Here is a 24,215-nt window from a genome sequence, read left to right as displayed (position 1 = left end):
AATCTATCCTTTGAACTTAGCTTTAAAGCAATGCAACTCTATTCTTCAATGATAATGACTTGCCAGAATTAATTGACTTGTCACAGACTGTTTATAAAACACTTTGGAATTTACATGAAGGATTTAGCCTCTTTGGAAAAGTCTGACCATGGAGCATTTTGACACAGATTGGGTAACTATTGAGAATAAGAGGTATCTTTTTTTTTTCAGATCCTTAATGTTGCAGGGGATATTTACCCTTCTGTGATGGGTGTTTGTGCAGTTCACTGAAAACAGGGTATTAGTCTACTAAGATTTCAAGTCGTTTTCCACTTTTAAATTCCATTATAGTTTTTTAAAATAGTTCTTTCTTAATTGATTAAAGTGAATATTACATAATATGAAGGAGGGAGCCCACGATTGAAGATAAGTGTTTTAAGTTTCATGAACCACATTTTAACTGGAAGATTATCCAAATGCCTAGCTTCTTTGAGTCACAGAAAATTACATGGAGCATGGCAATTTGGCTATTTTGAGATATTTTGAGTTCATACTCCCTACTGCCCCATTATACTGTATTCACTTTCCTATACCAGCAGGGGGAAAAAAATTAAAGATTTAAATGAAAACAGGTGAAATGTTTCCAGTCTTGATCGACCTCCATTTTCTAAGCAGTGTTATTCTTTCCCAAGCCTGCAATTTGTGAATTGGTTTTCCACACTCCATTTACCTTACAGGCTGCTGCTGGAATTTCTTCCAGGAAAATTGGATAGGACAGAATAGAATTTTTTTTTTTTTTTTTGCCTGTAGCCTCCCAGAATATGTTACCTACAACAAAAATAGTTCCTGATACCTTAGAACCTCTCCTTAACCTTCTGGTTTGAATTAAAAGTGTAAAGATAGGTTTTACTTTGATCAGCTTTTTTCCCATCCATACCTCGGTACTTTTGATGGCTTTCCTTCAAGTATCTTTTAAGTAACATGTACAATATTTTTATTATTCTTTTTTGTATGCCATTTATTTTCGCTTGTCCATGTGCTATTTTCATATAGACTTTAATAAAACAAAATATTCTGTTCTATTCTATGTTGGATTGTCAAGTATAAATGTCCAAAGCTTTTTAAAGTCCTAGTCCCTTGTTCCAGGAAGAACTAAGTTTATTAATCTCAATAGGCAAAGGCTCTATTGGCAAAGCATTTCTGCATGTTAGCTAGCATTAAAAAAAAAGTGACCTAAGAATTTTTTCTAATTTATGAAAGAATCTATTAAAATGGCTAGATATTTGTTTTAGCATTTTTATCTGGCTTCTTTGTTCCAATTCAATTATTCTAGGTGCTTCAAAATATGAAGTATAGTACTTGAACTCAGTTTAACTCTAAATCTGCTATGCGCTACTGCTTGAAATATTTTATATCTTTGTCACATTTTAATGCCTGTGCCACTCTTTTACTTATGGTATAGTGGTTATTACCCAAGAGGTCACATAACAGTTTATCCTTTATCAGTGTGACCCATGTGTGAAATATGAGAACTATGATGTGACATTCTTGGCACCACTTTCACAAATGGCACAATTATTTTTCTTTGTTTGTTTTGCCCTCAAGGAATGCAGTTCATAATTTATGTCCAAATCAAATGGTCAAATTCTCCCCTAGATGGTTACCTTAGATGAGTGGCAGTTGTATTATGATCCCTAAGTTCAATAAATAAAAGTGCACAGCCTTTTTATTATAAGTCTATTCCCACATTCTCTATATTAAATTTACTTTTGAATTATTAGAGTTCAAAAGGTGAAGGAGACCATGTGAATCTCTTCCTTTCCAGATGATTTTGACCCACACTTCCCAGCACCCATAAAATTCCAAAATTGTCAGGGAATTATGAGAGAAGAGCAAAGCTTCACAGCTCAGTCATTGTTAATTCATTGAGTTCAAGTGGTTACTTTAAAGGGAGGTATTTAGTATCCCAAGGTTGTCCAAGTGGTTTTTTCATTGATATAAAAATACTCATACTTTATACTAAAGCTTTTGAAATCCTAGAAACATTAATGTTATACTCAAGCTCACTGTCAAATGTGACTAAAATAATCCATACATAGAGGTTTTTATGATCATTGAATTGGGGACTAAAATATAAAATCTAAAGATACCATAATTAAATTGGTAAGATTTTTTATTATACTAGTTAAAATTGAAAGCAAAATTCAGGAGAAAGAAACTAGGTTGAATTCCTGTACTTCACTGTGTCCCATGAGCATCTTTTTATGGTGTAGAAATTATAATTTTTATAATTATTATTTTCTTAATTTATTATTATTAATTTGGAAAAATCTCAGGACTACCTGTAACTTATTATCTCAAAAACACCTTAAGCTTCACTGAAATCAATTATTGACTATCTAGTGTCTGTTATTTAAAATAAAAGCAAAAAGAGTAAGATAGCCCTGAAGCATTTACTCTTTTCTTTATATAGATATTCACAGTTTTCAAGTGCTTTTCAAATGCTATTCCAAGTTTTGACCATTGGCATTTTTTTCTTATAAAATATAATTTCGAAGTATCAGTATGTCATTAATATTACTCAGGATTTTTAATTATGATTTTTAGAAAATTAGATATAGTAATTTCTGTTTTATAATGTGTAATTTTTAACAATTATCTTTTCAAGTAAGATTCATCTAAATTATCACTGAGTAAAAATATAAACACTTTGCAAACATTTCTATCAAACATTTCTATCAAACATTTCTATCAAAGCATCATTATATATGTTATATATAATGATGCTTTGATAGTATGGGAAGTTAAAAAATACCAGATGTAGCAAAATAATCAAGACAATTCCTAATAAAAAGAAATTGCCTTACATTTTCAAAGGACTAAACAGTAACTATGCTAAACAAGTGATATGTGTTAAAGTTGCATATGTAAAAAAATTGTATTAAAATATAGCATGTATTTTTGATCTTATACTTACTTCTAGCATTCAGTTCTTAGACACATATTAAGATATTAGTGAATTAGCACTCAGAATTTGCTCCCAAACTATTTTGCAAAGCAAAATTTCATAGACCTAGAGTATATTTTTGAAAACTAAAATAGTAATGATTTAAAAAGTAAAACTTTGTAATTCAGTAAAGGAACCACTCAATTGCTGTAAAAGATTCCTATTCCTGTGTAAACTACCACGAGTATAACAACTTAAAAAGCAACAACACAGTTCTATAGGTAAAATTTCAGGGTTGTGTTCAGCAACCTGACCAGTTGGACTCGTTGTCATGAGTATATCTTCAACTTTGAAGCCAATATGCCAGCTCCTTCTTAGAATTTTTTTTTTTTTTTTTTTTTTTTTTTTACCTCTAGAACCAGATTTGAAGGCTCCTATGATTAGATGAGACCCATACAAGGTGTCTCCCTCTGTTGAGTTATTGAGGCCTTCATTCCATCAGTGAAGTTGTTTCACATCGACACCCAGATGAGTGTTTAGAAGTGAGAGAAATTTTCGTAATACTGGGAGCCATCTTCCACTCTGCCTGCTATACCACCTACTATGGCAACTTAAATATTTCCAATGGTTCCCTTTTAATTTTTTCTTGTCCTGTGAAGAATTTAATTATTTTCTATGTCTCATACCATATGAGAACCCCTCTATGTTTAAGAGAGAAATTGGTCATGCTATCTTCAAATAATTTATTCTGTTCTTGGCTCCCTAAAATCTTGAAGCCATCATTAATATATCATCTTAGAACTAAAACCACAATTTATGTCTATACTATGAGGCAAGGTCAATGTATCCATGTTGGCTCCATGTGGTCATTACTTGTTTTGTGAATAAGACCTCATAATTATAATTCTGATTAAAAAGACCCAAGTTAACATCAGTTCTACTCTTTCCATTAAATCATTTGACTGGTGAGTTTTCGCTGACTGCTCCAGACCTGCATTGTCTAACACATAACCAGTAGTCACATGTGGTCATTAAGCATTTTCAATGCAATTAAAACAAGTTAAAATATTCTACAGTGATCAAAAGTACACTAGATTCTGAAGACATAATGTGAAAGAAAGAAGTAAAACATTTCATTAATAATTTGTTATTTGATTACATGTTGAAGTATTAATAATTTGGAAATAATGGGTTAAAAAACAAAATTTTAGATATTTTTACTTTTTTTGAATATGCCTCCAAGGATATGTTAAGTTACTTACATAGCTTTTTAAATTTATCTGTTGGAAATCCCTGCTGTAGCTTAATCATCATGAAATTATGATTTAATGGTCAGTTTTGTTAATGGTTTGACCCACCATAAGAACAGTGGAGTGAATGCTTTCATGTATTGACACAGGGTCTTTATATTCATCAGCTTCACTAGGTTACAAATGGGATGAGTTCAAGGAAAAGCATCTCTTTTCTTGAACCCTTTGTGTATACCTTTGTATTTGTATATGCACCCAGACTTTATAAACTTAAAAATGTGATAATTAGGGTTTGCATCAGAATTCTTGCTATTGTCTATATTAAAATAAAAAATTGTTGAATTGGAATTATATTGTACAGACCCTCTTAAAATTATATTTTATAGGCAATATTGATAATAATTGTTTCAGTTTCTGCATGCCATAAATGAAAAATATTTAATCAGAAAGATTTAAGTGTACATAAAAGTTTCTGTTTTTATGCTTGTCATATATTAAGAAGGGAGTCAAAATTAATTTAGTTTAGGCCTACATTGTATTAGGCCCTAAGTAAGTATCACTTTTTTTCATATTTCCTATTTAACTAAAGGAATCTAATTTACTGGGACCCCCTTCTGTGATGTGGTTACATAAAATGATGTGTAGATATTAGCTCAAATTGCTCTCTTCATGCTTTTTTCTTATTACCTCAGCACATTCCCTAACTAATCATTCTTTCATAAACATACAATTATTTTTGCATACTACGTATGTTAGCAGAAGCTAATTAACAGGGAGCACTTTGATTTACCAGCGAAATTCCCTCACAGTGATTTTATTCTCAGCTACCATCCACTCTCAAACCTAAAGTGGTTTAATTTCATTGTTATTTCACAGTAACTCAGCACTAAAGAATGAATGATAAGGAAAGGGAAACCCACCTCTAATAAACTCTGAGTGCTTGTAGCCATTGCAGTTTTTATAGCATTCTGTTCCTCTGTTCAGAGTAAAGCATTCCATATGCTTGAGTCATTTATAGAATAATTATAGTTACTTTTAGTAGAGTAAAAATAAAACACCAACAAAACCTTTACCATAAAAAGTTTACTTGTTCAGGAATTTTTTTAAATAAACAAAGTAAGATCTATTTCCAAATCTAATTCTTTATTTAAATTCAGCACTTCAACTTCTAGAGTCCATATCCCAGTTTCAAGACCCAGAATGGATACCAAAATTATTCTGACTATCAGAAAAGAAAGGATAGATGACAGAACCAAAGCACCAATTTTTGTTACTTGCCCAGGGTTGTGTTCCTTACCCCCACCCCAAAGTTTCTTATATTTAGCTAGAGGTTTGTTTGTGGTACTCTAAAATCATTCTAATATAGGTCTGTCAGGTGTATTATGATAAGCTGATGGAAATGATTCAAAAGAAAGAAAGTCTTTTTTCAAAAGACAATGACATCTCCAGGCAAAATTTTTAGTACAAAGGTAGAGAAGTGGGGCATAAAAAGTAGTGGAGAATCACACCTCCATTATAACTGGAAGAAGTTCACAGTAAAGTGATGAAAATGTAGGTAGATAGGAGACTTGATGGTGTGAAAATGGGAAAATTCATAGCCTCCTTTAAATGAGATCATTACTTAGAACAGAGAGAAGCAATACTGTAAATTTAAAGAGAAGATTTGAAGTAATCCATTGAACTACTTTGGAAAGGGACATCATCCTAGAAGCATGGTAGTATTGCTAGGCAGTGCTAAGGGAACATCTGAGAGGTGTAGTCATAGATTAAAATGAAGGATTGTGTTTTAGTCAGCCCTATTAAGATTGTTTAGATGTAAGGGTGGCTACTTGGACATTTGGTTTTAACCATGATCAAAATTTTACCATATGAGTAACTCAAAAAAGGGAGAAGAATCAGGGAAATGAATTTTAGCAAAGAGTCATAAAAATAAATTTAGTAATGAGGAAAGTTGGCATGTGAGGGAGACCAGTATACAATCAAAACATGATAGGGTCAGTAGATAAAAGATGGTTGGAGTAGAGATACTGGGGCAGGAGAACTGAAAATTAAAATGCTGCTAATCTGAAAGTAAAGTACTTTAATCAATATTGTAGAGGTGATATTACCGGTAATGTAATTATTTGGTATTGTCAATGAGAATGGGTAGCTGTGACTATTGGAAATGAATAAGCAAAGCATTGGGAAGGATGGAGAGAAGTAGGAAGATTCAACAAACTTTTCAAACTAAAAATTGATTGCTAGTCTTGATGCTTAACTGCATGTGAAATAATTAGGAGAAGAAAATGTGAATAACTATGCCTGGGTTTTTGAATTGTAAATGAATGGATGGGAGTCAAATTAACCAAGATGTGACATAGTAGCGGGTGGCAAATATGTCCTGAGTTTAGATTGGATATTTGATTTTGTGGTTACTTTGACACATTTAAGTGATGCTAATTGGAAAATTGAATAAAAAGATATATAAACATGGGGCAGAACTGAATAGGAAATATGAAAATAGAGAGAGAGCCAAGTGTCAATCTCTTGTGAAATTTAAACATGAATCAGAGGAGAAAGAGAAGTAGTTGGAGATGGAACAATATCAGAGAAAGATATTTTGAAGAAAGTTGATATTTGAGTGTGTTTTGGAAAATCTAATACAGTGTGAAAGTTTAGGGATGAAAAGAAGGAAGATATTATCACCATAGCTGTTTCTTGAAAAACCTAGAGGAAATCAGAGGCAAAGCAAATATGAAAGGCTTAGCTTGATATGCCCCCTCTCTTACTGTTTTATCAGTAGAAATTAAGTAAGTAGAGGATAGAAAAGGTGCTAATGGATGCTTAGCTGCCATGGAAAGGCTTGGGGAGGGGGGGTTTCTTAACGTTCTATATTTCATCTGAAGTTAGAGCTAAAGTCATCTTAAAACAAGGGAAGAAAGTATTTGCATGTATGAAGAGAGGGATGGTCTGGAAAATAAACTTCAAATATAAATCGTGCTAACTTTCATATTTAAAATATTCTGACTTTCATTTGCAAATCATCAATAATTTGTACTGTGTTACCTTACATGAACCCAACTTGAAAGTCACCTATTTTATTTTTGCATGGAAAATAACAGGTTGTGGTTAGCTATCAGTGACTCTGAACTCATTAAATTAGAAGACTGCTAAATATATAATCAGAATCTAACAGCACTTTGTATGTGTTCTGAGAAATTAACAGATTTCAATACCTGTAGTGTTAATTGCGAAAAGCTGATATGTAACAATTACTCTAAATTACACCATTACTGCAAACATCATCAATTGTGCAATTGTGCAGGTACAGAATATTGGTAAAGCAATAAATGGTGAAAAAAATTCCTATTTCAATTTTTTTAAATGTTCTCAAGAAAGAAATTATGATGGACAATCCCTTACAAATAAATTTTCTTTGGCTTCTGAGTATACTGCTATAACTAGGTGATTCTTGTCTTAGCAAATTTGTCCCATGTGCCTTTCTTTAAAGCCCAGAACAAATAAAGGTAAAATTAAACCTCCTTATGATTAAAGTTCATCAGTTATATTTTGGGGTATTTTCCTCCTCTTCCTATTTTTTTTAAAGATTAAATACTGTAATATATTTTAAAATGAAATTTTAAATTACAAAAGTGATATTTTCTCAGTGTATTAAATTCAAGTGTGTGTATCAGTATGTCAGTGCCTCTGCACATTTATCCATATATAGTAATAAGAAGTTTCATTTATACAAACCATAATCCTCACATCATTCAGAAACTTACTTTACTCACTTAATTATACATTATGGACAGCCTTCCCAATCAGTAAATAAAGCTCCTTCTTTCTATAGTCGAATAATATCACTGTACCACCAACAGTATCAGTGTACCACCAATCCTCTATTGAAAGATAGGGTATTCCTACTTTTATGCCTTTTGTAAGTTATGAAATAAATAGCATATATATGTGTGTATCTGACAATATAAAGTATATTTTGGCTCTGTAAAGATGCTCTGTAAAGATACATGAAAATTATTCCATTTTATTCTTAAGATTTATTAATTGCTATTTAAAAAGTGTAATAGGAAGTACAGTAAAATTATAGAAGTTACAATGCTTGAGTTAAAAATAATATAGTCTTGTTATAAATTATGTAATTTTACAACAGATCACTTTCTTTCAATTCCATCAAAAAATGACTGCAATTTTATCACCAATAGTTGCTGAAGACTGCATGATTTAGAAATGTATTCTAATGAGTTTTTAATTTCATTTATGTGCTGCTAATCATGCCACAGATAGGACTTGAAGGATAAAGAAGTTTAACTCATCCTCTTTCAAAGTTTATAAATTTATTGTTTGATTTTAAGTAGTCATACATGGTTAACAATTCATATAGATATCCTTAATATTTTAATAATTGACAGTATGACTTTGATTCTATGTTATTTTGATAAATAATAATTAAAATGATAATTAAGAATGATTTATAAGAATAAAATTTAGTAATAGCAAGCCTAATCCTTATATGAAATACTAAGACTAGATGGTTTGAGGGTCACATCTTTCTGTCTCTGGATCTTTTGAATTACTATACCCAGATATTTTTACTTAACGACAGAATATTGGTAAAGCAATAAATGGTGAAAAAAATTCCTATTTCAATTTTTTTAAATGTTCTCAAGTAAGAAATTTTTAAATGTTCTCAAGTAAGACAGGGGATAACTAGCATGATTTTTGCAAGATGTGCCCAATGTATAACAATATTGTATTATTTGCATTTGGTTTTGGTTATTTGCAAATAGTTAGTACTAATAAATTTTGTGATCTTAAAATATACCCAAGAAGACATGGCAATGTTCTCCAGAAACTAACTCAGTGCCAGAGGGTGAAATCAGAGCCCATCAATTGCTATCTCTTGCTCTCCTTTTTATTTGCTCTAAGAAAAACTGATACTTTGCATGAATGCAACTGGCATGACAATAAGTAAAGAGGAGCCATTTGTCTAGATAATAGTCCTGATGGAATTATAAAGATATGTAATCTGAAAGATTAAAAGGCAGAGAAGAATAAAATATAAAAATCAGTCAGGAAATTTAAAAGAAAATACTATGTTTACTCCATATCACACTTACATTATTTCCTTAATGATCATTTAGGAAACAAAGAAATCTTGAAATATCTTATCCTAGATGCCCATAGCAATCCATAGCATCACATAGAGCTGAATCTTAATGGTACATATAATTTCAATAATAGAAAAATAATAGACAAAGAACAGATTGAAAAATTAATATTCTAGCTAGGAATAGAATGTTTCATGTAGATATGGGGTTTTTTCTTAGTAGTCATGATTTCTTTTGCATGTAAATGAAATGGTTTCAGGCAAATTGTGAAGTTGTATTGGTATTATATTATTTTAATGTTGTTCGAATTGGCTTAGGTTGGATTTTTTTTTTCTTTTACATTATCTGGAGGCTGTGAATCTTTATTCAGAGCATCTGCAGAATTATAACATCTTCTAGGCATTTGCTTTTGAAAAAAAAATAGGTTTCCCCATAATTAGAAATGTGTTCTAATTAGGGGTTGGGTGTTTATATAAGTTTTAAAAAAGTTATATTACTAAACATTGTTATTAGATTCTATGAATGTAACTTTGTGAATCTGGTCACAATAATCCTCCCCTAATAATATGAAGAGCAATCCATTCCACATTAAAAACATTATTTAAAGTTGGGTGCAATGACCAAATGCTTCTGTGAAGGAGGGTTTGTTTGTCTTTTCTCTAAGTCCTCTGTGGAGAATTTTTAAACAAAGTAAACAGAACATTCTTACCCCCTTATTTTTTCCCTTGGTTTACTTCCAAACTAACATGGACCCAGAAATTAGAAAAAATTGATATGTAGAGTTTGCCAAGTTAAATATTAGTAAAGAATTTTTAAATAAATAATCCAATATATATCCACCTAAGGTACATAAATTAGAAACATCTTACTATTTTGAATCCTATTAGTATTTGGAAATGAATAAGAATTATGATGCTGTCCATTACAACATATTAAAATTCCACAGATCAAAAACTGTATACCTGAGGAAACTTTACAGAGTTCTATTTAGTGTTACTTACGAAAATATAAGACATTTTACTCCCACCTCAATGTCCTTCCCTAAAGCATTCATTCAAGACTGACATAGCTAAGGCCTAGGCTAATGACCAAGATAGTGTGAAAATGAAGCAAATATATTGGAAGCACCAGGGCTATTAAATGTTAGCTACAAAGAGAAGAGCTACTCTTTTCAATTTATTTTTTCTTTTTTTTTTTTTTTTTTTTTTTGGTGCTAAGAACCCAGAAACCTTGAGATAATGTATTTCATGGTTAAAAGCAAGAAACAAAAGGAGAAAGTGGAAAGTTTTTCAAAAATGCTCTTAATTAGGGCGTTATTTGGCTATAAGTCAAAACAAACAAACAAAAACCCTTAGTAAAAACAGCTTCAAAAAGTACTTTGTTATTCTTTTGCATAATAAAAGTCCAGAAGTGGGGAAGCTCCTATCATGAGATCCATTGTTCTGTGACATCCAAACCTGAAACTATGTCAATTTCTTGTTATTTCTGCTTTGAAGGTATTACAGGCAGCTAGTCCAGGTGTTCCATCCAAGGACAGAGGTGGAGGGTGGCTCCATCTGCCCTCCCTGTGCTTTCCCAGAATTCCTCCTGAGATATTTGCTTTCCTCTCTGTGTCCAGCAATTTGTTGTATGTTCACAGCTAAATACAGAGAGACTCAAGAAGTTATTTACTTTTTAAAAACTCAGTAGGTTGGAATTTGTCAGGAGACAGAATATTAAGAATAGCGATTAGGTTAATCATCCAGGAGATTTGGCACAGTGAGTGCGTCATCGGGGGTAAAGAACACACCAAACCACAGCAGCCAAGCAAAACAAAACAACCTGTCTAAAAATCAGTTTCACTGCTTTTAGGGGCAAATTATTATTCCCTTCCCATGAAATCTGGAATAAAAAAAACTGTTCAACACATATCAGCATTAGTTCAGAGAAGCAGTAGGTAAATAACTTCCATATTTTCTTTTCATTAGAGATGTTTTAGAGTTATGTTTTATTGTTTAAAAATATATAGAAGCCTCTGAAATTGTTGTAGGATTTATGTCCTTTTAAGGGTTGATTTAAGATAAAAAGTAGTAAATGTTTGTAGAAGTAAACTATTCATTCAGTTGTTTATCCATGTGGCAACTCTGTATTTAGTGCTTCTTTTCATGAACTAGAAAAAAAAAAAAGTCTTCAGAAAAATATGAAGATGTCTGCGACAATTTTATCACTTGAAAGACATACATGAACTTGTAAAAAGAAAAGTACTATTATTTTACATTTAAGCTCTGAATATGCTTGCTTATCACTATATAGATAAAAAAGATGGTTGATAAATCAGGGAGTGTTAGTAGAGAAGTGAAGAATGTAGTGATTGAGTCCTGTAGTCTCCTATAAATGGATAACAGAGAAATAGGAGGAAACCCCCTTCTCAGTTCACCCAACTATTAAGTATGGATTGAGGCCACTGAAGGTCTCCTCTGCAGGAAACAAGGCTGTCAGGAGGGAAAAGTAAAGAGAAAACACATCATCTGAATAAAGAGATGTGATATTACTTTAGAACAATTCCTTATTCCCCCTTTGAAAGTATTTTTAAAAAATTGAGACAGGAATTTGGGAATCCAAAGTATAGTAAAAGCAAAATAAAAGTCCCTTTATATACAGGATTGTATGTAAAGAGAACAGCCATTACTTAAAAAATATAGATAGATAGATAGAGATAGATAGCAGTATATACAATTACAAAAACCATATTAACATGGCTATTTGTGATTATTAAGTAGATGTTTATGATATTGTATGATAGTTATTGACTGTGAAACCAAAAATTCATCTGAGTTCTTAAAAACTCTTGTTAAAAGAAAAGTGCTTTCTCGTTTAATTCCATTTCAACACTTTACAGGTACAAAATCATAGCAATAAAAATTCATAGGTAACTTGTGTTTATTCTGAGGATGGTATCTTTAAGCATGAGAATGTTTACCTCAAATTCACGAGTATAAATTTGTGTACTTTTTCGAACATTATGGGAGAAAAAAAAAAAACACCCTGGTATAGGTTTAAATATTGCCTCTAAGGAGAAGAAAGTAATTGCTCTGAAACTAACAGAAATTTTTCTTAGGAACTAATTCTAGAAATAAAAGAATCACATTATATTACATATTGGTTTAATGGTAATAACTCTACTGAAATAATTTCATAACACTTATTGAATGAAATCTGACATTCACATGTCAAACTATGGAAAAAAAATTAACACGTGAAGGCAAGTCAAAAATATTTAAATATTCCCTTAGGAAGAGGGGTGTATAATGTATGTCTTTTGCTCAAACACTTGTACTTCTGGTCATATTTAAATGGAATAGAAGAATCTTGGTTCTAATCAAAGGATGGAGACTCTATAATACCCTGTGTCTCATCAAGTAAAAACTGTCAACTGATGTCAACCTCTGAATCTGACCCAGATAATTTTCATTGGCTCAAAAAGGAAAAAATTGTGTCATATTTATAGAGCAGATAGAATTCTGGGTCAGAATAAGCACAATTTGCAAGAGAATAAAAAAAAAGAAAAATAAATCTTTTAATGTAGCTCTCCTTGCCCTAGGCAATAACCCTTAAATGCCTTCTGGGGATTTCAACATTTCTTAGTGTTTCAAGGTCCCCTGTTTCAAATATGAACTGTTTTAGGGAAGACTGAACAGAATGGCAGTGAAGTAGGCAGTGTCACAGGTGATATATACTGCTTGTCATTCCTTTCTTAAAGGAAAACCAGTGTTTTATGTTAAAAAAAAATCCTCCCAGCTGTGTCTTCACTAAGAAAATAAAATAAAATGAAACTAAAAGAACAATGCCACATCTAATCTTTATACCCAAGAATATAAAGGATTTAGTAATCTTATGTAATAATGAATATAGCAACCTAATGAAAATGTAGCAACAGAGAAAATGTAGAAGAGAATTAAAATAGTAAGACATAACTAAATATTAAATCAAAGGATCTATGAGAACCCCCTAAATAAATTGAGGCACATTTTGTATTCTTTATCTTTAAATATATATATAGTGAGGTGAATATATAGTGAATCCAATAAATGAATATATCTGACTAATGTTACTAGTAAATAATAACATTATTGTTATTGTTACTCCATAAAACAATTCTAATGAAACATCTTTAGAAACAGAGACAGCACAATATATCAGAAAATTAATGTGTTTGCGAATTCAAGACATACAGTGTTCCTATTAACTACTATTCATATTTGATCTTTTTAAAATATTTTTTAGTTGTAGTTGGACATAATACCTTTATTTTATTTATTTATATTTATGTGGTGCTGAGGATCGAGCCAGCACCTCATGCGTGCTAGGCAAGCACTGTACTGCAGCCCTCATATTTGATCTTATCCAAATATCTTAACTTTTCTGCATTTTTCTCCTTGTTTCTTAGTATGGTATTATAAGATCTATGCTGAATAGTTATAGTGAAACTATACAATGCATGTAAAAGGAAAATTTTAACTATAAAACATACAACTATTGACATTTATTAGAATGAAAAATCTATGTTCTATCTAAATTATTTAAGTTTAAAGGTAGTACATAGTATCAAATAAATTTTTGGTTTATTTCTGTGAAAGAGAATAATTTCTATAACAGCCTGAAAGCTTTTGACATTTTCATCTTTTTCATTATTTCTGATTAAAAATGAAGTGGATAACCCTACATGCACTATAAAACCCAGGAGAACCTGTTGGCAGGGGCTCTTTGTTTTTGAAGAGAAATTTTTGCTATGTTCAAAATGCTTCCATAATTAATTAAATATTAAAAAGTTCATATTTTCAAAGTTATATTCTTTGACTCATTTGACATTTATGATGGATTCTAAGTATTTCAATTAAATGTCAACTGTTTTTTTTATCAACTACATATTTCTTAAAGCAAAGAGTGAGTTAGGAAACATGCAATATGTCCTTGAAGATCTATGTTACCTCTGGTTCATGGAAGCCTCATGGTTTTGCTTATATCGCTATAAGATTTTCAGAAGATGCAGTACAGGATAAGAGTCAGAGTCAATATTACCCAATGATATTTTTAAAGCAAATATAAATTTACAGAAAATCATTACAGTTGACCCCAATTTATGGAATACACATTTAAGCTGCATATATATTTATTAGAGACAATAATGAACTTACCTTCCCCGCAAGTAAAATTACTCTAAATATTAAGATACTCTTGGATGATTGTATATATTTGGGCACACACACACACACACACACACACACATATATCTTTGTATCTCTATCTGAACATAGATAACTAAAGACGTGTGTGTGTGTGTGTGTGTGTGTGTGTGTGTGTGTGTGTGTGTGTATTTTAATTTCAGGATATCCCAGGCAAAAGATTCCTTTACATTGGGCTAAAGGTAGGGTAAAAAAAATGGATTTATTTATCACAAAGGAACTCTTTTGAGAGTGAAAGATGTACCCTCAATGCTTTGAGTGCATAAACTAAGGTTTTCCTTGCCAAAATAGGACATACAACTCATTTAAGCTTAAAAATATTTGATTTAATAATAGTACTAAACATGCTCTAAATTCAGCAGATCTCACATGTATATGAAAGACTAGGTAGTCCCCTACTGTGTTTTCCTTGCATTAGTTTTGGTGAAGAATGAATGGGTTTGTATTTAAGCTGAATTAGATCATAAGCAAGAAACACAAATAATGATGGTAAATTCTAATGATGGAAATTTAGAATACTCTGAATCCAAAGTGTCTTTCTGCTGCAATCACTATAAGGAAAAATCATACATACAGAGTATGAAATTAACACTAAAGAAAAATGTTACAATATTTTAACCTTTTTTTTGAGACCTGCAAAGTTTATGGTATGAAAATTTATGTTTAAAATATTCCTATTCTGAATGTATCAGACTAGCCCATTGTTTTTGTTTGCCTTTATCTCCTACATACAATAAAAGATATATACACACACACACACCCATTTTCAGTTAAACCTTTACTGCCTATAAACAAATAGTGATGCAGCTCTAAGTCTGACTCACTACTTATTTATAGGCAGAAAAGGTTTAACTGAAACAGAATTCAACGAATTCTGAAGACCAGTGTTCAAGTTATTTAGTAACATATGAGCTTTGTAAAATGGAAATTTCTCATTTAAAATCAATACCATTAGTTGCAAATTATATACCAACAGTGTACTATAGGACTACAAACTATTTCCTTTATCTTAAATTGAAGATTATTCTGTATTCAAAAATGAAGGAAAAAAACATGAATGTAATTAGCCAATTATTTGGTGATGGATTTGCATTACCATTTTTTAAAAAAATCTCATAAATTTAGCATTATTGGCAATGACTATTAGTGAAAATACTTGTTTTACAAATTAAAACTAACAGCAATGCTGCTCATTTTAAAAGGATAGCCATCTACTAACATACATTTGGAAGGGTATAGCAAAATATTTTTGAAGAATACTTTGAGTTTTAATCATAAATAATATTGACTTCAGCATACTATATCTGATATCTGGAAGGAAAAAGTTCAATGAAGGAACAAATTTGGATTTTTATTAAAATGACTTATCATTGTATCTTCTCACATCTTATATTCCTCACTGACATGAACAACATAGTTCAAGTACACTAAGGAATGATGACAATGTGTCCTTTAAGTGAATCATATAGTTTGAAGATACTGCTTTTTATAAGGTAATAGCATTCAAGGAAATAGAATATTATACATTATTTTGTTTCTGAAATTAAATCACATGTCTTAAATAGATTAGCAAAGTTCATTTATAATTCACAATCCTTGTGATATTAGTTCCTTAAATGATGGGATGATATTGGTCTCATTTTACTTTTTTCAAATCACAGAATAAGGTAAACCACTGATTGATAACATCTCTTTAGTCTAAGCTTAAACTTGACACTAATTATCCTATATTTTATACTGTAGGGGGCGCCAACCATTTTTAATGGACAGCCAAAGACAAACCAACAACCAAACACTAATTCTTCTATATAAATGATTATAGTAAATCCAGGTCCCTTATTATTTAACTCCTCTGATCTCACTAGTATCTGAGATACTTGGAGGTTCTTATGACTCACATACAGGAGAAAAACTCTCAGGAATAGCAATAGGCTAATAGGACAGATGTACAGCTATTGAAAGACTCTTTATCTTAGTGTAGCTCTTTATCTTAGGTCCTCATGAAGAGTTAAACATTTGCACATGGAGTAAAAGAGGAGAAAGAAAAGTAGGCCTCTATTCAACATCTATAAATATTGATGAATTCTCAAAAATTGATGGGAATAAAAAATGTTTAAATAGGATCAACTTTTTCAAATTAGCTTGGCTTAGGGAACATAATATTAATTGTAAGAAGCATAATGGTAATTAAATTTATTGGGTACATTAAGCTATAATGCATAGAAAATATATGCAGATGGATGCTTATGGTAAAATGGACAGGGAAGAGCAAAAGGAAATCTTAACTGAAAAAAAAATTCAAGTAAATAGTTGAGAAAACTGTAAATAAAATGCCCTTGTTACAAGACTAAACTTTTATTTATTTATTTATTTATTTATTTATTTATTTTAATATTTATTTTTTAGTTCTTGGTGGACACAACATCTTTGTTTGTATGTGGTGCTGAGGATTGAACCCGGGCTGCACGCATGCTACCGCTTGAGCCACATCCCCAGCCCCAAGACTAAACTTTTAGAGCATGATTTACATTTTCCTGGATTTTTCTCAAATTGAGTGAACTTTTATTCCCAAAGAAATATAAATTATAGAAAATTAATAAATACACTACATAAATACACAAAATAAGTGCATCATATTCACACTATCCACAACTACTACTTAGTGTTTTATTTGATATTAATCTAGATCCATATCTATAAGCACAAATACAGATATATGCATAATTTTTCCATATTAAGATCCAACTATTCTATAACCCATCTTCTCAGTTTATAGTTTATGTCTTCCTATGGCAGCAAATATTCACCCCATCTGTTTAATTATGCATATTCGGACTTCTCAAGTTATCCTACTCTGTAGCTGCTTTGTCCAAACCATCCCAATCCAGAATGGGCTTCATGTCCACTTGTTATGTCTGTCAAATCTTAATCTGGATCAGTCCCTTTTCTTATCACAATCTCTTACTAGACAAGTAGAGAACTTGCCCTACTGAATGAATATCCTCCTCCTTGATCTTACTGCCTGCTTCTTTGTGGTTAACTATTTTTTCCAAGGGAAAAAAAAATTATGTGAGAATATGAAGAAGTTGGCCTCTGAGAATGTTCAACTAGATATTCATGTTTGATCTTTAGGTACAGAAGTGAAATTCTTCATTTCTTCAGGTTGTTTGTAGCTCTACCATTTTCACAGAGTGGTGAGAGAAAACAGTAAAGAAATATAAATCAAAAAAAGAAACTACTGTGAGAAAGTATTGAAAGTAAACATTAACTAGAAAAACAGAAATTACTTGTTTTGTTCTGTTGGAAGTTATCCTTAAAAAATACTCAACAAACAAAGAATCATAATAGAGCATGTTTAAAGATTTACTGTGACATTGACACTGACATATATATGTATTGTATATATATATACAACACATATATGTATATACACACATTTATTCTCATAAATACATATAAATATTCCTTTACAAAATAAATAAGCAGAGATTTTAGAGTTTGATCTAAATCTACAGTTAAGAAAATATTGGACACTATTCTTGATTATTCATAGATTCTTTGCCAAAAAGGGGGTTAAAGAACAAAAAATTACAGCTCTTTATGCAGTAATATCTTTTCAAGAATACATTAGGCACTTGTGCTTAAAATTATGCCTTTGGTCAAAAATCTGAAATATTTTCTGAATTACATATTTATGTGGCATGTCCAAAAATTCAGTGTTATATACAAAAAATATTTCACAAGGATGAGTTTGTGTCTATACTACAGTTTAATTTTCCCAGCATAGATTTTGATAAATTTAGAAAATCTGATTTAGGAAAATCTAGTTGAATTATAGCAACATTTCAGTATGCTTTAGTACTTTGAGTTGTCAAGAAACAACTGTTAGGATGAACTACTTTTTTAGATTTTCAGCAGTTTTATTTGACAATATAACAGCCAGAATCTTTAGAAGACATGACTTCATTTATAGAAGTAGTTACACAGATTTTTGTCTCAAGATTTCTTTAGAATTCCAAGGTTTTATTTAGGATCATCTACTATCATTATTTCTGATCCATTTTTGAACCAAAGTTTATTTTGCATGTGTAAGTAATTTTTTTTCTAATATAATGAAACTATGTAGAATAGGTTCTTCTAAAATAGGAATATATGCTATAAAATACTTTAGAAACTATAAGCATACAGGGAATTCTTTTTTGTTTTGATATCTATAAAGGTTTCCTAGTCAAATATCTTTTAGGTAACCTCTATGTGTTTTGCTATGGTATAGAAAATTAATATATTTCAAGACTGCTTTATTCTAGAACAAGATGTTAAAAAAAATGAATATTACTCTTCAAACAAGGAAATAATTTACCTTAGAGAACAGTAAGAAGTGTTCAGCTTCAAAATTGTATCTTTGCTAAAAACACATTAGAAAAACATTTTAAGAACAAAAATTTCTAGTCTTATCTGAATGCCTACTTGGTAATTGTTTATATTTTTGTGATATTTAATGTGCAGATCTCTTTTGTGAACATAGAATGCTTGGAAACATTTGCTTATACTACATATGCTACATACTCCAGTCATCATCACACTGAAAATGTGTGACCCTTTTTGGTTTCTCCTACCCATTATTCTGAGTTGTCCTTATTAAAGTTTCAAATTACACTTTCAGTAATAACAACTGGTCATATCAGTACCCTCTTACTTCAGAGTTATGGGGATTCACATGCCTCTGCACTACTCATTTTTGCTTTGGAGAAGCAGTTCTCTATTAGGATTGATGTTGGCAGATATTTGACAATGTCAAGAGACATTATCGTCACTGGAGGATGGGTGTTACAGCATCTAGTAGACAGAGACCTTGGATGAAACCTCCTAAAATGCACAGACTAGTGCCTGTGGCAAGCTATTATTTAGCCCCAAAAGTCAGTAGTGCCACTGTTGACAGCTTGCTTTATAGAAAATGCTGAAAATAAAATTATATACCACAATGATAATATGAAAATGTATTTTCCATTTATTTGTGGATAATAGTGAAACTAAAATAGGTTAAAATGTTCCCATACTAACATCTTAGCATATCTCCTACCTTGTTACCAAATTTTACATTTTTTCATGAAATGGTATGTTGTGGCTGCTTATCCCCAAAGATTAGTTGTATGTGCATGGTTTGTTACTTATAAGCAAAACAAAACAAAAATACTGTTTTGCCTTGAGAAAATATTTTTTTAAGCACTAGTGCGTTTTTATTTCTTTTTCTTTGCGTTTCCTCTAATTGACCAAATTTATGCAATGTGGATAATGTCTTGCACGACAGATCTTTCCTCTTCTTCTGTTTTTTTTCTTTCTTCATGTGTATTTTTTTTTCATTCTGGTTGGCAGAACTCCCCTAATTGCTGCTGGAGTCATTGGAGGTCTCTTCATCCTGGTCATCGTAGGTCTGACCTTTGCAGTTTATGTTAGAAGGAAGAGCATCAAAAAGAAAAGAGCCTTGAGAAGATTCCTGGAAACAGAGGTAGAGTGTTCATTATTTCTCTTCATATGTTTGGAGATTTGCAATAGCATTTTAGACATTTGGATGTTACTCAGTTTTTTAAATGCAAGCGAATGTTCTGTTCAGTTTCCTGATGACTTTTTTTTTTATACACAAAGCTGAACAAGAATCATAGTAAATAGTAGCAGTAATTAAGGTAGATTCATGACTTGAAAAGCTTAGATGTCAGCGATCCAGGATGTATGACACTGGGGAAAAGACAGATCAGGTTTTGGGGGTAGTGGTTGCCATTAGCAAGATATGGGTAGAAGATATCTCAATAGAGGAGATAGAAAGTATCTATCAATGGCAGAACTAGGAATACATTTGAAAGCATATAGTTTTTCTATACAGTGTCCTATAATTAGCACCTTAAATTGGTAACCAAAGATCTCATTATACCAGGGATGAAAGATCGACATAACAGGGTAAAGCTTAGTGATATAATCGCAGAACTTACAAGACAATTTATGATATGCATTTAATATTTATGCCTGATGGTTACTGTGAATATGAAAACTACCCATAAATTATGATAATTTCCTTCACATTGCCACACTGAATTTTCTAGCATGCAGACCTTCACTGTTCAGGGTAGTGGGGCAGGGGAAACACCAGACCATTCTCAGCTCCACCGATGTCTTTCTCCAGATCCCATAGCAGTGCCTGCTTAAACAATTTGAAGCAATTTTCTTTGGAAACAGGCTACCCTAGATTTTTTTTCTTTCTTATTGTTAATGTGGCAATCTGACTTTTCCTCTTAACATAGGAATGAGAATATACATTTCTCTTTTTTTTGGGGGGGGTACTGGGGGAGATACCAGGGATTGAACTCAGGGACACTCAACCACCAAGCCACATCCCCAGCCTATTTTGTTTTTTTATTTCGAGACAGGGTCTCACTGAGTTGCTTAACACCTCTCCATTGCTGAGGCTGGCTTTGAACTCACAATCCTCCTGCCTCAGCCTCCCGAGCTGCTGGGATTACAGGCGTGCACAACTGCACCTGGCTGGGAATACTCATTCTTATATACCTTTTGCATGCTGCTAATGATTTCAGTCTTAGCTCTTTTCCTTCAAAAGTTGATACTAGATAGGAGAATAATATGAAAGATTCAACTACTTTACAGCTACGTTCAAGATAACACTTTCTAAGGATTGGAGTTTTCTAAACTGGAATAAGCTTTCTCCTCAATGCACTTATTTAAGCAAGATAAAGATAGTCAAGTATGTACATGAGAAGACATAGTAGTAATGTGTACATTAACTGGATATTTACAGATCACTTGATTACTTTCAACCATGTATTTTTGAATGAAAGGTAGGAAACAACACATATGTTATACGTGTTCAAGTTAACTAGAGATTATAGGCAGGTAGAAGTCCCCCTCATGGGCAGCTTGGGGCAATTGGTAAGAGAATTCTGAAAAGTAAAGTAAGACAGAGTTGGAAAGGAACTTAAGACTTCTAACAGAAGTGGATATTTAGGTGTCAAATAAATAGAAGAGAAAGTCTCTTAACCATGTATAAGAAGTTTTTAATATTATGCCAAAGTTGTATTGCTTTACTTTTTTTTTTAATGCAGTGCTAGTGCTAAGAATGTCCTTCAAGTTGTCATCTACTTACTAAATCAACACATGTGTATTGGTTTTATTTAATGGATTTTATTTTGTAAAGAAATTTATTGTTTTGGGGCTGGGGGTATAGCTCAGTTGGTAGAGTACTTGCCTCACATGCACAAGGCCCTGGGTTTGATCTCCAGAACCACACACACAAAAAAAAATCATTGTTTAGGACCAAATTATTTTACATTTGCTGATTAAGTAATTGTAGAATTTCCCATGTTTCTCTCAGTAAAATAAGTTATTGTGATTTTTGACCACTATCTAAAAAAGAAGATGAATTTTTAAGAGGATTAATTTGAATCCTTAAATGCCAAAGCTAGAACTTTCCAACAAAATGGAAAGGTTTTGAAAGAATAATACATTGTTGGAATACACTTAAAATTGATATGCTTTCCCAGATCATTTTTCTCTAGATTTTTTTCTTCTATTATATTCATAAAAGTTAAAAAGATATTTTTTTTCAAAGCACAGTTTTTTTAGATATATTATAAGCTTGATGTTTGGTAGGTGATTTGATTAAAAAATGTATTAATGAGACATGATCCTATCCCTTGAAGAATGATAGATTCAGTGCCTATAATATGTCAGGAAATGTTCCAGAATATTCCACAGTACTGTCCCATTTCATCCATTAACAGCCCTCTCACTTGATTATTGCTATACCTATTTAACAGGTGGGAAATGAGGGGCCAAGAGGAATAAAATTTAAGTCTGTGAGTAGTGGCACTGATGTACAGTCCTCTAAATTTAAACTCAGTGCTCTCTCTACCATATCACTCCTGGCTCACAAAATGAAAATATGCTCCTTTTAAAGAAATAATATTCAAATTTCTAGAAAAATAAATTTGCATGAAATTTTAAGTGACGATACATTTGTAACTTAGCAATTATAAACAAAATGTATAGACTATCTCAGGTAGAACTCCGCATTTTTCAAAATAAGAAATTATTGCATGTTATATGTCAAGACATATATATCTAATATATATTTTAGCTAGTTCAAAATGCTGAAACTCCCTTCCCAATTTTTCATGATTTCATATCACTTTTGTATGTAATATTTAAAAGTGATTCAGTAAAGTGACTCATCATACACATGGTGTGTATCCACATCTATCAAACAACTCCCTCTAATGCAGTTGTCTTCAAGTGAAGGGAAATCTCTGCTGGAGATTTTTTTTCACATTGAACAAATTTAGTGATTTTTTTTTCCCGAGTCTTTTTAAATGCAACTTGAATGTAATTATAACCAGATTAGTTATCAACCTATTAGAAAATAACCTAAATTTATTGATAATTTTTTTTGTGTGTGTGTTCGTTCTAAAATTCTTGCTACTGCTACATTTACCTACATTCAGGACTCTGTTGTTCCACTAATTAAGTAGGCTATCATGTTCACAGAAGCATGATAATAATACCCATGCTGGAGGGCCACAGTGCACTTAGTCTTATAAACAGACATTTTGAAACACTGTGGTTGTTTCAAGACAATTTGAGTAGGAGTAGCCCTTAATTATTTCCTTATGCAGAGAAAAAACAGGCTATTTGTCTTTGTTTAAAGTTTAGATCCTTAACTTAAAAATGAAAAAAAAAAAGTCCTACTTTTCTCACTTGTTTTTTGCCTTAAGCATGAATTAAACCAAATATTTTAACAAAAGATATAAGCCTTTTGGTACCCAGCTTCTCCCTTATGTGCAGTACTTGTCCCACCTTATCCACGCATTATACTTTCCAAGCTCCCCCTGACCTTGGGATGCCTGGATTCGGAAACCATGGACTGTACTAACTCTTCCCTCTCTCCCTATACTGTGTTTTATCCTATATGTGCATAACTCTGATGAACTTCAATTTATAATAAATCAGGCACAGTGAATGATTAATAATGGTTACTAATAATAAAGTGGAACAATTATAAGAACATACTTTAATAAAAGTTCTTTAAGACTATGAATTGTTTATTTTGGGAATTTTCCATTTTAACATTTTCCAAATACAGTTGACCACTGGTAAATGAAAGTTCCAACAGTGAAACTGTGCATAACACGTGACAACTGTGGACAGTTTTTCTCTCACACGTGCAAGTGATCAGCAGCCATTCACATAGCATTCCCTTGTTCATCCATCCTCTCTTGCTGTGTCATCTAAAACTGTCAGCCTGATTTTACATTTTGGCTATACCCAACCAGCCCACTTTATGACCTGGCATCTCCCACTCTAATCTCATCCTCAGACCTGTCTCATTTCCTCATGGGTTCCTCCATGTCTTCCTCCTTCTCCTAATGCTATGCCCAAACTCTTCCCCACCATGATTGTACCCTCCCGATGCCAATCCATTTTCTTTATCACAAGATGGTCTTAAAGCATATCTCCTTTAGGAAGCCAGACTGATGAGCCTCAGTTTCTAAAGGTGATTTTATTCCTTTGCATTCCATAGTATTCACTTATGATCTTGAATCAAATCATCAATTTTTAAATTTTTATTTATGTTTTTAATGGAGAAGGTACAGTAGGGCCTTGCTACTTAAAATGAATTTAAAGACCATCCTCTTACATAGTTACC

At 31.7% G+C, this 24,215-nt stretch overlaps 1 protein-coding gene across 6 annotated transcripts in view; it reads left to right on the top strand.

Annotated features, from left to right (window-relative positions):
- Positions 1-24,215, top strand: part of Erbb4 (erb-b2 receptor tyrosine kinase 4) — a 1,041,723-nt gene that overhangs the window by 802,383 nt on the left and 215,125 nt on the right. For all 6 annotated transcript variants that reach the window (XM_078017961.1, XM_005331866.4, XM_005331864.4 and 3 more), the window contains one exon: positions 19,880-20,012. In XM_078017961.1, the coding sequence (XP_077874087.1) occupies positions 19,880-20,012 (133 nt within the window). The remainder of the gene's footprint in view (positions 1-19,879; positions 20,013-24,215) is intronic.

Source organism: Ictidomys tridecemlineatus, chromosome 7 (assembly GCF_052094955.1).
Source record: "Ictidomys tridecemlineatus isolate mIctTri1 chromosome 7, mIctTri1.hap1, whole genome shotgun sequence".
Taxonomy (NCBI): Eukaryota; Metazoa; Chordata; class Mammalia; order Rodentia; family Sciuridae; genus Ictidomys; species Ictidomys tridecemlineatus.
Note: the sequence above shows the minus strand (reverse complement) of the source record. Positions and strands in the feature narration are given on the sequence as shown.